At 38.4% G+C, this 17,513-nt stretch overlaps 1 protein-coding gene across 1 annotated transcript; it reads left to right on the top strand.

Annotated features, from left to right (window-relative positions):
* The first annotated feature begins 525 nt into the window (after nucleotides 1–525).
* Nucleotides 526–16,508, top strand: LOC117908826 (60S ribosomal protein L18a-like protein). Its single transcript, XM_034822600.1, has 4 exons — nucleotides 526–880; nucleotides 8,351–8,426; nucleotides 9,419–9,533; nucleotides 16,120–16,508. Exons 1-4 carry the CDS (start codon nucleotides 697–699, stop codon nucleotides 16,177–16,179), a joined length of 435 nt encoding a protein of 144 aa, XP_034678491.1. The 5' UTR covers nucleotides 526–696; the 3' UTR covers nucleotides 16,180–16,508.
* Nucleotides 16,509–17,513: the final 1,005 nt, after the last annotated feature.

Raw genomic sequence — 17,513 nt, 5'->3', positions numbered from 1 at the left:
AGAGACAAAACTCTCCTTTTTCTCTCTTTCCTTCTCTGCTCCCCCTCGTCTTCTCCAGCTGCTGTTCCCTTCCTTTTCCAACCCTTTTCCCCTCTTTTTCCCTTTTCCTCTGCCATCACCCATCTAATCTGGCCGCTCCTCCAGCTGAAATCCCGGGGTGGTCAGAAAATTTTAATGATGGAAAAATCCAGCTCCCTCTCTGGGGGGTCTACATCCAGCTATTCCTATCAATTTTTTGTTTTATTTTTTTTATTTATTACATTTTATAAAAACTCCCACAATAAATAAAGTAGAAAAGAAAATCGTGGTAAAAGTTACGACTGTGAAGTGTCTACAGAGGTATCGCCATCCATTTTATGGATTATAATATTATATAGGTGCCACGTCATTCAGGAAAACGATGTCCAAAAATGGGGCCCACACTAATCCCCGGTGAACCCTCTGTAAGCACTAAGTTCCAATCCAGCTCATAACCCCAGCCGCAACGCCACGTCCCACCTCTGTTCAACTGCCACACCCGTTTTGGCTGCTTCCACTCCTCTCACTCTCATCCCTCCAATTACTCGCTTCCCCTTCTTCTGTCAAAAGCAAAACCACTGTTCTCCAGTAGTTCACCTTCCATTGACTCTTCTCTCTCACGGCTTTTGAACTGATCAAGAAAAATCGGTATACCGTTTGCAGAGCAAACCCTAGAAAATGAGCGAAGAATCCAAGAACAGAAGCGATCAGCACTACGGAACCTTCCAGGGTGTTCCCACCTACTCTCAGCCGCCGGCCGTAGGCTTCCCTCAGCCAGTCCCTCCGCCAGGGGCTGCCGAGCCCTCCGCTCCGCCTCCGCCTCCTCCTCAGTACTATGCTCATGGCTACCAAGCCGGTCCAGGTATGTGTATGGCGTGTTTGGCTGCGTGGAATTCCATATTCAGGTCGTGGCCTGAGATTATCATCTGAACTGAATCAATACAGTCTGATTTTGATATGATTTAGCTAGAGAATCAAAGTATCAACTTTGATTGAAATTCTCCCAAGAGAATTGGCTAAGATCAGTTGAAAAATTGATAGAAGACTTGTTCAAGTTAATTGGCTTTAACTTGAAATGTTAGCGTGGATTAATTATTGATATAGTTCTTGTTATTGGCTAAAATGCAGTGGTATGCTAAAAGAATGCATTAAAATGCTAAAACGTTATCGAAATTTTTAGAGAAATGTAAAAGATATCAAATATGATTCAAGAGGTGTGGGTGCCTAAATGTTATATGCCTTCATTTGGAATTATTCCTTGAATATTCCTTGTCTGGAAGGTGTTGGGGGAGAGAGAGAATGCAAGAGAGAGAGAGAGTGAGAGAGGGCGAGAGAGAATGCGACGGCGAGTGCGAGGGCGAAGAGGGGGAGGAGAGCTCGGCACCGCGGAACAGAAGAAAGGAGTGCAGCTTCTCAGTGGAATCCAAGGAGTTCGAGATTGTTGTGGAGGGTAGAAGAGGAAAAATCCAAGGATTTATTGTGGAGAAGAAGGGAGGGGTGACATCATGGGTCCGATTGGGTTCGGATGGCATAGGGTTTTTCTTAGAAGGGTTGAATCTCTGTATTAAGGATGAGAATGAAGCAAGATGGGGAAGGGAATGGAAGGAGCAGGGGAGAACGTATGCTATGATACGAGGGATGAACAAAGCGGGGGGGTTTATAAGGCTAGGGGTCTCCGATACAGAGGGGAAGAGGTTCTGCATCTTCATCCCGAGAGGTAGAAGGGATAAAAGGGGGTGGACGACCATGGCGGAGAAGCTTAATCAGATGGTAGGGCTTCTCGGTATAAATCCAACTTATCAGAAAGAAAAGGTTGCGGAGAAGGCCGGTGGGGGAAGCTCGTTTGCAGCAATGGTGAAACAATCAATGTCGGGTACTCCAAATGTAGTTACAGTGAAGGTGAAAAGGGAGGAATCCATAGGACTATTACAGAAATTGAATCATTGTGTTGTGGCGAGGTGGAAAGATAGGTCAGGGGGAGAAGATGACCTTGCGAAGTGGGGGCAAATCTGGGCAAAGTCATGGAATCTCAAAGGCAGTCTAGGGCTGGCTAAGCTGGATAAGGAAAGAGTGTTGCTAGAATTTGAAAAATTGGAGGAGGTCAGACGCGTTGTTTCCTTTGGGCACCGCGAAATGGAAGGAAGCCAGGTCAGGATGGAACATTGGAATCCCAGGAGTGGATGTTGGGCAGAGGAGGAAGAGAGAAAGGAAGCTTGGGTGAGGTTAGTTGGGCTTCCAATCTCGTTTTGGAGCCCAGAGATTTTGAAGAAGGTGGGGGATGAATGTGGAGGGTTCATCGCAGTCGATGAACAGACGAAGCTGATGGGGGAACTCCAATGGGCCAGAATCTTGGTGAGATTGAAGGGAGATCCTAGACCGAGTGTTCTGGAGATCGAAGCGGAGGAGGAGACTTACGTGGTGTCCTTATGGTGGGAGTGCTGGCCGGTGATAAGGAGAAAACGCAGAAACGAAGTTAGCCTTGAGGTTAGGGGTGAGGAGATGTCACGCGCGGGGCAGCGAGTGACGAAAGAGTGGGTGAGCGTGAGGCCCGAGGTGCAGAAGCTGTCAGCTGATGGGATGGTTATGCAGGGGCCGGGGACGGGTCGGGTTGAGATCAGCCCTGATCTGAGCCCGACGTCACGGACCTGGGCTTCTAATGGAAGCTATGTAAGTCCATGTGAGGGCCCAAAGTTGAGCGGGCCCATGGACTTGAAAAGGAAAGGCGTGGCGGTAAGTGATTTGGGCCCAGAGGCAGGCCCGTCACTTAGAGTGGAAGATGTGGGCTACCACGCAATAGGCCCAGCCTGGCCTTCAGCCCGTTTGACAACCGAAGGCCCTAGTGGTTCAAAGGGATGCTCCCAACAGCCCAATCCAGGAGATAATCTGAAGGAGGACCCAAAAGCATCAGTAGCCCAAGAGGTGAGGGACTCCCTGCTGCAACGTCTCTTCCCCAGTCATCTTCCTGCACCTGAGCCTTTCGTTGCGATGGAATCTGACGAAACAAGGAAGCGTCAAGGTGGGGTCAAGATGACAGAGACGGATAGGGCGCTCGAAGAGGAAGCAAGGAGGTATGGAATGGGGCCTAGTTATTGGGGGAAAAGGGTTTTAGGGGATTCTCATCTCAACTCTTTTATTTTTGATTGGACTCCAGAGGGGGAGTTTTTCGATCATTCTGGGGACTTGGGTGAGGCAATGCGGGCTGATAATTCCATGTGGCTTACAGTGTACGAGGATAGTAATGAAAGGATGAAGGAATGCAGGGAATTGGGACTATCCAAAAACAGTAGTGATAAAGGCAGGGGGATGGATGGGGTTGGGGACATATATGATGGTCAAGTTGAGGGAAGGGAGCTGGAGGGCAAATGGGAAGAGAGTGGCTTGGCGAGGTTCAGCCAGTTCCTGGGGTTCCCCACGGAGGGGTTGGAGAAGGAAATACTGAATTTCTTGACCAAAATCAGAAAAAGACGGGAGAAAATTCATAGCAAAGAGCTACTGGAAAAGTCTAAATTTGAAAGGGAGCTTAGAAGATTGGAATGCTCCATAAATTATGAGGGGGGGATGAAACAGAAAGGCTCAGTACAGGGCAAAGGGCGTCAAATTGTGATTGTCCAATGAAGGTGAAAATTCTGAGCTGGAATGTGAGGGGAGCAAATGATAGATCTAAAAGAAAAGTGATAAAGACGTTTTTAAGAAATCAGAGGGTGGACCTAATTTGTATTCAGGAGACGAAAATGCAAATTATGACGGATAGCATAGCGAGAAGTTTAGGCTCTGGGAGATTCCTAGAGTGGAAAGCTGTGAATGCGGAGGGGGCTTCGGGAGGAATTTTCATATGTTGGGATAAGAGGACGTTGGACATCATAGATTGGGAGGAGGGACAGTTTACGTTATCTTGCAGATTCCGGAACGTAGAAAATGGGATTGTCGGGGCGTTTACGGGAGTTTATGGCCCGTTCTCTAAAGTGGAAAGGAATGCGTTATGGGAGGAGTTTGGAGCAATTAGAGGGTTGTGGGAAGACCCCTGGTGTATAGGGGGGGATTTTAACATTACGTTGTTTCCAAGGGAAAGGAGCAGTCAAAGGAGAATTAGCGCAACAATGAGGAAATTTGCTGAAACTGTGAATGATCTTGGGCTGGTGGATCTTCCTCTTCAGGGGGGAGAATGTACTTGGAATGGGGGCCAGAATAATCAGACCTGGGCGCGTTTGGACAGGTTCCTGGTCACTCCGTGCTGGTTAGACCAATTCAGTGGGATTAATCAATGGAGACTGCCCCGTCCGGTGTCTGATCATTTCCCAATAATGTTAGTGGGGGGTGGGATAAGACGTGGGCCGACTCCATTCAGATTCGAAAATATGTGGCTTAAGGCTGAGGGATTCAAAGAGCTGGTGCGTAGCTGGTGGCAAGGAATTGATGTAAGGGGCAGTGCTAGTTACAAGTTGGCTACTAAGATGAAGGAAATAAAAAAGAAGTTGAAAGTCTGGAATAGGGAAGTCTTCGGTAAGCTGGAGAGCAACAAATCTGAAGCCTTGCAGCAGGTGGATTTCTGGGATAGGGAGGAAGAGGAGAGAGTTCTGACAGTGGAGGAATCAGAGCTGAAGAATGAGGCTAAAGAAAATTACAGAAAATGGGTGATGATGGAGGAAACCCACTGGAGACAGCTTTCAAGGGAAATATGGCTAAAGGAGGGGGATAGAAACACGGGGTTCTTTCATCGTATGGCAAGTGCTCACCGTAGGAATAATTCTCTGGAGAGAATTAAGATCAATGGGGAGTGGCTTCTAGAGGAGCAGGAAATTAGGGAAGGAATAGCTAATGCGTTTAAAAATTTTCTCTCAGAAGATACGGGGTGGAAGGCAGATATTGGGGGAATTCAGCTTGATCAGATCAGCCTTCAAGAGGCTGAGAATCTGGAGAGGCCCTTTTCAGAGGATGAAATCCATGCGGCCCTGATGGAGATGAATGGGGATAAAGCCCCTGGCCCGGATGGCTTTACCCTGGCCTTTTGGCAAAGCTGTTGGGAGTTTATCAAGGAGGAGATTCTAGAAATGTTCAAGGAATTCTACGAGCATAGCTCTTTTCTCAAGAGCCTTAACAATACTTTTCTGGTGTTGATTCCCAAGAAAAGTGGGGCTGAGGACCTTGGAGACTTTAGACCCATTAGTCTTCTGGGGGGGTTGTACAAGTTATTGGCTAAAGTGCTTGCTAACAGACTGAAGATAGTGGTTGGAAAGGTGGTCTCTACCTCTCAGAATGCCTTTGTGAGGGGCAGACAAATATTAGACGCCTCCTTAATTGCAAATGAAGTGATAGACTCGTGGCAGAAACGAAAAGAAAAGGGTCTTATTTGTAAGTTGGATATAGAAAAAGCTTATGATAGTATCAACTGGAAGTTTCTGTTGAAGGTGTTGCAAAAAATGGGCTTTGGGCCTAAGTGGGTGGGGTGGATGTGGAGTTGCCTTTCCTCAGCCAAATTTTCAGTACTGGTTACTGGTGTGCCTGCAGGTTTCTTTCCTAGCACTAAAGGTCTTAGACAAGGAGATCCCCTATCTCCTTATCTCTTTGTGATGGGGATGGAAGTGTTAGATGTTCTTATTAGGAGAGCCGTGGAGGGGGGTTTCTTATCAGGGTGCAGTATAAGGGGCGGCAGTGAACCCCCTCTGAGTATCTCTCACCTGTTGTTTGCTGACGATACAATCATATTTTGTGAGGCCAGAAAGGAGCATCTAACCCATTTAAGTTGAATTTTATTCTGGTTTGAAGCGGCGTCAGGCCTAAGAATTAATCTAGCCAAGAGTGAAATTATTCCAGTTGGGGAAGTGGTGGAGATGGAGGAGTTGGCTGTGGAGCTAGGTTGCAGGGTGGGGTCCTTACCTTCTCAGTACTTGGGTCTTCCCTTAGGGGCTCCTAATAAAGCGCCTTATATGTGGGATGGGGTGGAAGAGAGAGTCAGGAGGAGATTAGCTCTTTGGAAACGACAATATATTTCTAAAGGGGGAAGGGTCACTTTAATAAAGAGCACTTTGGCTAGCATGCCAATCTTTCAGATGTCTATCTTCAGAATGCCCAAGATTGTTGCTAGAAGACTGGAGAAAGTGCAAAGGGATTTCTTGTGGGGAGGGGGAAATATGGAGGGGAAAATTCACTTGGTGAATTGGGAGGCGGTATGCACAGATAAGTATAAAGGAGGACTAGGCCTTAGGAAGCTAGTTTTGTTGAACAAAGCCTTGCTTGGCAAGTGGATATGGAGATTTGCTTGTGACAAAGATAATCTTTGGAAACAAGTGATCAAGGTGAAGTATGGGCAGGAGGATTTTGGGTGGAGGCCAAAGAAGGCTAATGGGGCAGTGGGAGTAGGGGTGTGGAAAGAGATTTGGAAAGAAGCAGATTGGTGTTGGAATAACATGACGTTCAGAGCAGGGAAGGGCAACATGATCAGATTCTGGACAGATGTGTGGTGTACAGAGTCAGCGTTGTCCCAATGCTTTCCTCATCTCTTTGGTATGACGGCTCAAAGGAATGCAACGGTAGAGGAAATGTGGGATCAGAATTCGGGACAAGGAAATTGGAATCCGATTTTCTTGCGGGATTTCAATGATTGGGAGATGGAGTTGGTTGGGGATTTTCTACATATTTTGAGGGGTCACAAGCCCTCTCTGGAGGAAGATTCAGTCCTGTGGAGGAAAGGAAAAAGAGGTCAGTTCAGGGTTAAGGAAGCTTATAGATTGTTGGTGAGGTCTGTTGATACAGATTTTCCTTCTAGGAGCATTTGGGTGGCAAGGGTGCTAACTAAAGTTGTTTTTTTTGCATGGGAGGCGACTTGGGGGAAGGTGCTCACTTTGGATAGACTTCAAAGAAGAGGGATTCAACTTCCAAATCGTTGCTTCCTGTGTGGATGCGAGGAAGAAAGTGTAAATCATATCCTTATACATTGTACAGTGGTTAGAGCTCTATGGGATATTGTTTTTGGTTTAGTTGATGTGAAATGGGTTTTTCCAGAAAGTGTAAAGGAGGTCTTAACTAGCTGGAGGGGCTCGTTTGTGGGAAAGAAAAGGAAAAAGATTTGGGACGCCATTCCGTTGTGTATTTTTTGGACGGTGTGGAAGGAGAGGAATAGATTAGCTTTTAGGGGAGGTGTGTTGAATGTGTAGAAGTTAAAGAATTTTTTTGTTTGTAATCTGTGGAGTTGGGCCAAATTGTATGTAGGTGAGGAGGCGTTCTCCCTTATAGGGTTCCTAGAGTGGATAGCTTCCATTTAAAGGGAGGTGATTTCTTTTGTTGTTGTTTTTTGAGGCCTTAGCTGCCTTGTATACTCCCTGTATACCTTGTGGCGTTGTGCCTTTTGAATGAATATCCTTTACTTATCAAAAAAAAAAAATATGAGGCGAATTTCTACTTAGGTATGATATGTAATTGGTGATTCCGAGACAAGTTTGCATTGGACTTTGAGGGCCTTAAAATTTGAAGTTTTGTATAGATGTTGGCAAAGTTAAGGCAATTCTTTATTCCGGGATGCCCTTTTTTTGATTTTAGGTTTGTTTAGTACCTGTGATTCCAGGGTACGCTCTTGTATTCCTCTGTAGTTATCATTCTTGTATTTATTCATCGTTTAGATACAAGTTTAAGGATCTCCAGAAATTACATAGATGAAGAAAAGCTATATATAGTTGTTATTGGGGTTGAAAATGGAAACATGTCTTCAACTATGAATTTACTTCAACATATTTTTTAATTGAATTTCAATGATTCTTAAGGAATTTAAACATTCAAATATGTTACTGCAGCAGGTCAATAGGTGTTGATGGTAGTCATTTTGTAAGGTGTTGAAGGTCAGAATCAGTTTTGGTCACTATTAACTTTGAGATAAAACCAAATGTAATGTGTAAGAAAAAATTTGGAATTTTTTTGGCTCAAATACTTCACAGGCTGATGGGCCCATGCATCACCTAGGTATATAAAATAATGCAATTATACTTGTCAAAACCAGGGAAGTTGATCTTTGGTGCTACTTGTTTATCAATATCTGTAACCGATTTCATCACATTTGACTAGAAATTTTGCTAGGGAGTTAGATTCAAATTCCTGATAGAGAATTGCTAGATCCAAGCTATAAGATTAAGGTGCTAGTGTTTGATATGTTTCCTTGAAAATGCCAGTATTTAAAATTACTGCGTATGCATTACATACGAACTTTAGGATACAATTTTCTTGTAATTCAACTGAACCCCACCATAGTGTGTGAAAATCTATTGTTTTCTTTTAACTTGGTCATATTCTTATATTCTTATTTCTATTTTTGGTTTTTCTCTCTTTTTTTTCAATGATTTTCCAGGTTATGCGGTTGCTGAAGGAACACCTGTAAGAGAGCGTCGCCTTCCTTGCTGTGGCATTGGTCTTGGCTGGTTCCTGTAAGTCATGATTATTGTTTTGTGTCTTAGAATAATATTTAAAATAAATTGTTGTAACAGTAAGTAATGAGTGGAGAGATGCGACTGTGGCTTCTAACTTATTTGATACTTCTGCATCTATCTCCTTGAATGTAAATGAGTGGATTGAGTTATTATTCTTGAGTTCAGCTAAATTTTATGACAGCCACACTTAGGCAAGGAAAAATGACTTGGAGAAAACCAAACCTGAGATGACCAAGGAACAGACCCCTTTCATCAGGAACAGAAGGGACAAATAAAGATGATTTTGAAAAAGCATGCTAGAGAAATTTCCATGTAGGGGCTTAAGAGCATAGGTCAAGAACAATTGTTGGTCCTGGCCTTTTTAATGCCTATTTGATGAGATTCAATGGCTAATGCTTACTGAGCTGGTCGGTGTTTGATAAGTTGGATTAAGTTATCAGATTGGTGAGCTCAGCTTACTAGATAAATTATCAGTTGCCTGAAAAATTTAGGTTTTAAAAATGCTGAATCAGTTACTTTATTATAGCCAAATATTTTTGTGTTCAAATTTAACTAGTGAGACAATGACTTCTTCATAAGGTTGTGTGTGGTCGATCTTTCAATCAGTCTAGATTAAGTTGTTCTTTTATCAAACATATAAGAATTTTAGATTAGGATTTCAAAATAACTGTTCATTTTTGTTTTATTGCTTTAATAGTAACTGGAACTACACTTATGTCTCTTTGTTAAATTTTTAGCATTAACGTTGTTATACTGCTCATGCGAGGCTTTTCTAATTTCATTCATCTGATGTTAGTGGTGTTAGGGCATTGCTAAATGGTCTCATCTTCCCTATTTATCACAAATTTGTTCTCTTACTTTTCTAAAGTCAGTACTCCAGTCATGCCATAAATACCTTAAATATCTTCCTCGTCTTATTCTTTTTATTTTTTATGTTTAAATATATGATTCTTTGTAATTGACGGTACCTAGTTGTTGAATATCTGAAGGTTCATCATTGGTTTCTTCCTTGCTGCTGTCCCCTGGTATGTCGGGTTCTTCCTTCTACTTTGTGCCAGAGTAGACTACAGAGAGAAACCAGGCTACATTGCCTGCACAATTGCTGTGAGTAAACTTTATTGCTCATTTGATTTTAACTTTATGGAAGATGTTCAGTGCTTACTTTTCCACCTGTGTCTTCTCGTTCACCTTTAAGTTTTGTAATGGTCATGAACTTTTATTGCTTCCTTGTGTTTTTTTATTCCAAATATTGTTGTCAAAAAACCTGGGCCATTAGTGGCATGTTAATTGCCTAGAAATTGCCTCATACATGGTGCACGTCACATGTAAGTGTGACACTGCAAACTAGATTCTACGCCTTCTTTCCCCCCTTTTCTTTCCTTGATCCTCCTAGGACTTGAACCTATGACCCCTTACATCCCCACTCCAACCCCTTGCCACTTGAACCAGGCTTCTAGGACTACTACAAAATACATTGTATGCATTGCACTATATGTGCTAAAACAGTTTGTAGTTATACATTGAAAGTACTAAAGATAACTGTATAATAAAAAACTAGTTTAATTAGACGTTCACTTACTAAGAATTAATTGGATCAAGGCAAAGAGCGTTAGTTGAAGATCAACAGTTAATTGCTGAAAATGCAGTTGATTATGCATATGTAATTGATACAATGTAGATTTGGCTAAATGAGGGTGTTAGAAGCACAAAGTTCTCCTATGAAATGGTTAATGCTCACAGAAGGAGGAATTTTATGTCAAGAATTAAAATTAATGGGGATTGGCTATCCGAAGAGGACAAGATAAGGAAGGGGTGACTATGGCAATTTGTAATCTATTATCTAATATAGGGGAGTGGAGACCTAGCATTAATGGTTTTTCTTTTGAAGCATTAGAGGATCAGGAAGTTGACAAATTGGAGGAACGATTTTCAGAGGAAGGGCTGTTTAGTGCATTGTCGGAATTGAACAAGGATAAGGCTCCAAGGCTGGATGATTTATCATGGCCTTTTGGCAATTCAGTTTGGATTTTGTGAAGGATGAGATGATGGGATTCTTCAAAAGGTTTCATGAAGGAGGGAGATTTGAGAAAAGTCTCAACTCTATGCTTTTTGTTTTAACCCCAAAGAAAGGGGGTCCAAAGGATTTGAAAGACTTTAGGTCTATCAGCTTGGTGGGTGACTGATATGAGATTCTAGCTATAGTTTTGGCAAAGAGAATGAAGAAGGTGTTGGGAAAAGTGACCTTCAAATCTCAAAAAGCTTTTGTAAAGGGAAGACAAATCCTTGATACATTTCTTATAGCCAATGAGGCCATAAGCTTTATGTTGAAGAGCAATACTTGTGGTATTATGTGTAAGCTAGACACTAAATATGACTATGTCAATTGGAGTTTCTTGCTTTCAATTCTTGAAAAGATCAATTTTGGTTAGAAATGGATTGGATAGATTAAATGAGATATATCTTCTATGAGAATTTTTTATGATTATTAATGTCACTCTTTGTTTTTTTTCAAAGTTCTAGGGGATTGAGGTAAGGGGACCCTCTGTCTCCTTATTTATTTGTAGCTATGGACACTAATAGGAGCAACTTTCCTCCAACTACTCCTTCAGTCCTTGTCCTCTCTTATCAGATTCCCCATCTCCTATTGTTTGATTTTGTAATATTAGACCTGTGTATGATTCTAGTAGTGTTTGTAAGTGTGAAACAGTGTTGTCAGATGTGGTTTGGTTCTAAGCTGGGTTCAAAATCTCGGCTGAGTCATATCCGCCTTGGCCATGACTAGTACCAGACCGATACCTGAGTCCAATATTTGTTTGACTCGTAAATAAACTTGTTGAATCACATAGAAACTTTGAGATAACCCCAAGATTATGTCCAAACTAAGCTCTTTGGGTGATAGGTGATGGAAAAAATGGTAATATTGGAACGGAAATGGTGGATGAGAGAAGAAGATCGAAACCCATGAAAGCGAAGAAGTATGGAGAGTTCAGAGTCTTCATACCCTTTACATCTTCATCCTTTTGCATCTTTATCACTTTGTATCTTCGTAGGGCTATTTTTTGAGCCTTCAAAAATGGGTATTGTGTAGAGAAGCAGAGAGCTCAAAGCTGTCTTTTTAAAGGGGAAATGGGTACCGTGCAAAAAAGGGAAATGTGTATTTGCTGGGTGAATAGGTTATGGGTATCTTATAGGATTACAAAGTTGGGTGGGTATTTGTTTTTTATGTAGTTAATGAATATGTGGTGAATATTTGTATTTAAATGGATAATGCAAATTTGATGGGAATTAGGATTATAGTAAACTAATAATGAATATTTACGTTTACATAAATAAAATAGAAAATGAATATGAATATAAAAATTCAAATTAATGTGCATAGGAAAAATATTTTATATTCAAATATGCTCGTTCAAATAAAAATTCTCCATTTTATAATTGTTTTATTTATAATATATTTGATAAGAAAAATGATGTTTATTTTTTTTGAAAGATGATTCCTAGATGTATTTTTTTAATGATTGAAAATATTTTTAAAAAAATCAATATATTAATTTAAAAAAAATTATAAACAATAAATTCACTTTTTATTATTTTCATCTTCAATAATACATATTTAATATTAAGTGATTAAATTAATTTTTTTAGATTTTTAATATTTATATAAATCATTCTAAAGGTATGCTTTTATCACAATTCGAATAATTTTATATATAATAAAAGTTTATTTGATTAATTTTTAATTCTATTTATTTGTATTTATCTTTATATAATTTTCATAATCTTTTTAAATTGTTTTGAGCTTTTAAACTATAATTTTTTGCGTATCACCCAATGCCGATCTGAGACATTGAGACCAATGTGCCTCAGGACTTGTCAAGTTGGTGACCAAAACCGCGACTTTGAACCATGGTTCTAAGTTTGTTCCAAATAAAAAGTTTTGATTCTAAAAAAATGGAAAAGTATGTCATGCTGCTAGAGAATTTAAGATTGAAAGTAGCTCTCTTTTTTCTCTCTTAAAAAAAAATCTTTTTAACTTTTAAATTTTTTTTTTTTTTAATGATTAATAACTAAGAAAGATCAAATGGCAGAGGGGCCTAACCCAATTATATTGGGAATATGAGATCAAAACCAAAGAAACATAAAGGAAAGACTGGAACCTAGAGCAGGCGACATTAGCTTCCAAAACAAAAAATACACCAGAGTGCCTGTTGAGCAGTGAGTACACCCATTGGGATCTAAGAATAAACCTTTTTATCTTCAATACTTCAATCCCTTGAAAGATTCTTCTATTTGGTCTCTCCAAACCCACCAAGCCCCACAAAGGAAGTAGCCTACTAAACCCACCAACTCAACAGAAAATCCTTCAACTGGGGGAGAACCAAATATACACCAAAAATAATAAAAATCAAAGACCTATTCCCAAGCCCATGGACAATGCACAAAAGGATGATCGACAAACTCTTGATTCATTTTTCATATAATGCAACAGGTAGCAAGGGATATTCCTCTCCATTTAAAATGAAACAATCCCTAATAATTTCACACACTACTACTCAGGCAAAAAAGGGACAATTACATTAAAGGGGTAGGTGAGTGTAATAATGGCTCTAAAGGGCATATATTTTGCACAATGGTTGTCAAGTCCATAAAAAGTTTTGGACAAAAATGTCCTTTATCATTCACACATCTCTATTTGCATGTTTTTCTTGATTCTCATAGTTTGTTTTCAATATCAAACTATTGAAAATATTATTTACACATGCATAATTGTCAAATATATATATATATATATATATATTTGCATATGTTGAAGGCATCACTACTAGGTATACAAGGCATGCACAAGTCTGCCTATTGTGAAATATTTACATGTTTTTTTTTTTTTCATTTTCTTTCTTTGTTTTTGATACTAGCGGAAACATTATTTACACATGTGCATGAATGTCAAATACAATTTTTTTTTTATATGTTCACACATGTATAAGACACTTATACTAAATATATAAGATATTTGTACTAGTTGTACAAGATTTGTACAAACTTGCCTATTGTGAATACATTTTCATGTTTTTATGGATGTTAATAAAAATGTGAAAATTTTCTCATTCAAGTTAGAATTTCCTCATTTCAACAAAAGCAAAGACCTAACAAGTTGAATCTTCCAAACTGAGCAGTTGTTTGAATTTCAACACACCCCTGTGGAGGGGTAGGTTCCTCTGGTAACTTATCATTTAGAAGGTGATCCTCAATTATGGTACCAGTTTTTGAAGAATTTGTTACATGGAAAGTTCTTGAGGAGGCTTGCACACCCAAAATGGACCCATTGGATATGAAGACAACTTGGTAACCTCTTGAAACTTAAACAAGCAATGTCTATTCATGATCATCAAGGCCAGTTAGTAGGTTACTCAACAAAGCAAGGAAGTTGTGATCCTCACAACAGGTTGGTTGTTTTATTAGTGGCCTTAAAGAGATTATTTGGGTTGATGTCCAAGCCTCCTGGCCAAACAATCTCACAGCTACAGTTGGGTTAACTCAACTCTCTGAAGCAAAATGTCATACTCAAAATCAAAAAGCAACAAACGTGGAGGCAACTCATTTACCTGATAAGCATCATGTTCCATATAGCAGTCAAGATCTGTTTCCCGGTAAAAGGTTGACTTTGGATCAATTAATGGAAAGAAGAGATAAAGGAATTTCCTTCCATTGTAATGAGAAATTCATCCCTAGCAACAGGTGTAAAGGGTTATTTTTCTCATTGAAGGTTGTTTGCTAAATGAAGAAGAAAATGAAGATGAACATGATAGACTGAGAATGTGGTAGAAGTAGTTTTAGGTTGAGATTTCTCTTAAATAGCTCTCAAGATAAGGGCAATTTTTTGAGCGGGGAGAGAAATGTAATGACTTTGTAGGAGGGCTTATATTACTTTTTATTTAATTCTTTCTTTCTTTTTTTTTTTTATTAGTTAGATTAGTTGTTTAGTTGATGTCTTTTAGAAAAGATAGAAGTGAATTAGTTGTGATTTTTACTTTTTCTTCATGGATTAGTGTGATAATTCACTATTTTTTAGGAGGTATTATCTATCTGTTAGTAAATTTTTTTTATAAATATATCTTCCTAAATGGAATAAACATGAAAAAAAGAGTTTATTCCTAGTTCTTTTATGAAGGTAACCATTATCTTTCTTTTCTGTAATTCTTTCTTTTTTATTAAATTAACAAACAATGTGGTATTTTTTTTCAAGCTGCATGCAACAGGCAATTACAGTTCTCTTTAAGGGTATAATCAAAGTATATTTGCTTTAATAAAAACAAATTACCTGACTAATTATAACATTCACATCAAAAGGGATTTGTGTTCTTGTTGGACATGTTGGAAAAAGACTCAATTTGGACTTGTGTGCAAATTGTAAAAAACAATTGGCTGGCACAAAGCGATTTGTGGTAAATTATAACACATTTTTTGATTGACCAAGTATTTCATATTATTTATAGTAAGTGTAAGTTTTGTAAAATCAATTCTGAAAAGTCAGGTTCCATTGTGAGCTGTGGTTCTCCTCCAGAGGTGTAAACTAGAAAAATTCAGATGCACCTATATAGTTCTAGTTACATTTTAGTTGTTGTGTATTGTATCATTTCCATATTTTTTTTTTCTTTCAAAATTTACTGCATATACATGTATATTTTGTGTCAAATCCTTCTCTTTATTCTCAATGCAACAGAGAATCTTGGGGCCTCAGTGAATCATATGTTTTCATGGTGAACATGGTTGTAGCATAGTTTGGTTGAAAGGTATCTGATATTGTGGAAAGCATTGGTGTCAAATCCATACATTTGTTGTCATGACTTGTGTGTCTACATGTGTCCCACCTTTCAAAAGGTGAATAATTTGCAAAGTAGGTTTTCAAAAGGCATAGTACACTCATTATGGACAAATAAGGTTCTCGGCTTCATGTGTACAAAACTATTTCAAACACGTAGGGGTGTGCATTGCATTTCACATCAACTAGAAGTGTCGTACATAGGCCCATAAAGTTGGTTTTACGCATGGTTGCACATATTGTTTACTTGTGTTAAATTTCATGATTGTTTTAAGAAATGATGGCTAGAGGACTAGGAATATTCATAAAGTGGAGCATTGGTACTCTTAATTTGAGGTACTAGAAAGCTGATGTTGCTACCTTTAGCTTCATGGACTGCAATGGGTTTGACAGGTCAATCTTTTGGTGATTCTAGTTTAACAAGTATGCTGTTATAAGACCAGTGTTTTGGCTAAATTATGTTATCTTGCAGTATCAGTGGATCTATTGCAAGGATTATCTGTTGCTTATTCATGTTTCAAGAATTATTTGTCTTATTCATCTTGTGAGATATAGCAGATGCTGTGGTAATACTAACATGTGTCGCCAACTTTGGGCTTTCCGATACCTCTCTTACATGGAAACAAATTCTTCCAGCATCTCTTGCTATTATTTGTTTCACCCAAAACTAAGTTGATTGCCTATATGAGTGGAATAAGATGATACTTTGAACCATGCCGCTTCTTGACTCATTCGTTTTCTCATATTCAGTATATTGATGGAATTGATTCTTAGTTGTCATATTACCTATCAGAAAATAACAATAGAAATCAGAACTCTTAAAAGTCTTATGGCCCATTGCTAAAAGTCTTATTCTAATGTATTGTGCAGGCTATTCTTGCCACAATTGCTATTATTTTTGGTGTAACAAAGGGAACAGGTGAGATGTAGCCTCATGGCCGCAGTTGTGGAGAAGATTTCTGGGTGTCAATTACTTGCAGTGTCAACCTTAGTATCAAGGTTTCAAAACATTAGTTATTAGTATTGCTTCAAACTGCAGCCAAGTAGCATGGTGATGCTTTTCATATATTGATGCATATACTATAATGTCTCAGAAGAAAATGTTTTTTGATTGTAAAGCTGTGGAACTTTCAGACTGTAATTTTATTGTATATTGTTTGGATTCTGTATCAGATTTATAATCCATTAACGAGTCATGGTTAAGTTGCATGTAGGTTGAGTTTTTGATGCCTTGGGGCTAAATGATTATTATTTTCATATTTTTGATGTTGACATGGGGATCGGTGGAAAACAGAATCGCTTGCTTTAAAATGAGGATGAGTACTGAAGTTTAACAAGTGATCATCCAACCAGGACCAACTTCACCTAAAGGCTACAGATAGACAGCATGAACTGAGATGATATATGACCGGGCCCAGCTTGATGGCTTAAATGCCTATTTTGGGAATGATTTTGAAAGTGTTAGAAACCCTTTTTAATGCATAGAACCTAATTCTTGCATTAATAATGGGCCTCGTTATGGTATCAAATAGGTGCCTCCCAAAGAGTGGTCAATTAGGTGTCATAATGTGTTGTTTTTTATTCCTTATTGCTTTGTACCTAACTTCATTCTTTATGTCTTGGTCTCAATGTTTTTACTTTTATCCAACAATTTAGGTTCTATTTGGTAAGAGAAAAATTCTAAAAAATAGTTTTTTTTCAAAACTTTTATCGAATGTTTTATACAATAAAAGTTTGTTTGGGAGCTTAAAATGTTTTTAATATTTTTAAATATATTTCAAACATAATTTTTATATCTAGTTTTTTTTAATCATTCATATTTGTATAATTATTTTTTAAAACGTTTTTAAGAAAATAAATGAAACCAATTTAATGTGATTCTATGTTTTTTTTTTTTTTAAAGAATAGAAAATCGTTCTTGAAAATAGTTGTCATATATACCATTAGAATTTATTTTATTTTTTTTCATATACTTTACTGAGGTTGAGAGTTTGGCAAGTATCAAATTAGTCAAGTAGGTTTTTTCTTTTTTCTTTTGACAAACTTTGAAAAATCATTTTTAGAAATCTAGAAAATCATTTAATTGATTGTTAAATAAAATTACTTGATCAATGATTATTTCAAAAATCATTTTTTATTATATATGTTATAAAAAAAGTACCATAGAAATATTTTTTTGGTTTATATCTGCTATGTGCAAGGTCAAGAAGATAGAAATAAAAAATAAAAGGAAAGAAAAGTGAATAAAAAAATAATAGTAATAA

Source organism: Vitis riparia, chromosome 19 (assembly GCF_004353265.1).
Source record: "Vitis riparia cultivar Riparia Gloire de Montpellier isolate 1030 chromosome 19, EGFV_Vit.rip_1.0, whole genome shotgun sequence".
NCBI lineage: Eukaryota > Viridiplantae > Streptophyta > Magnoliopsida > Vitales > Vitaceae > Vitis > Vitis riparia.
This window is presented reverse-complemented; position numbering and strand designations above follow the sequence as displayed.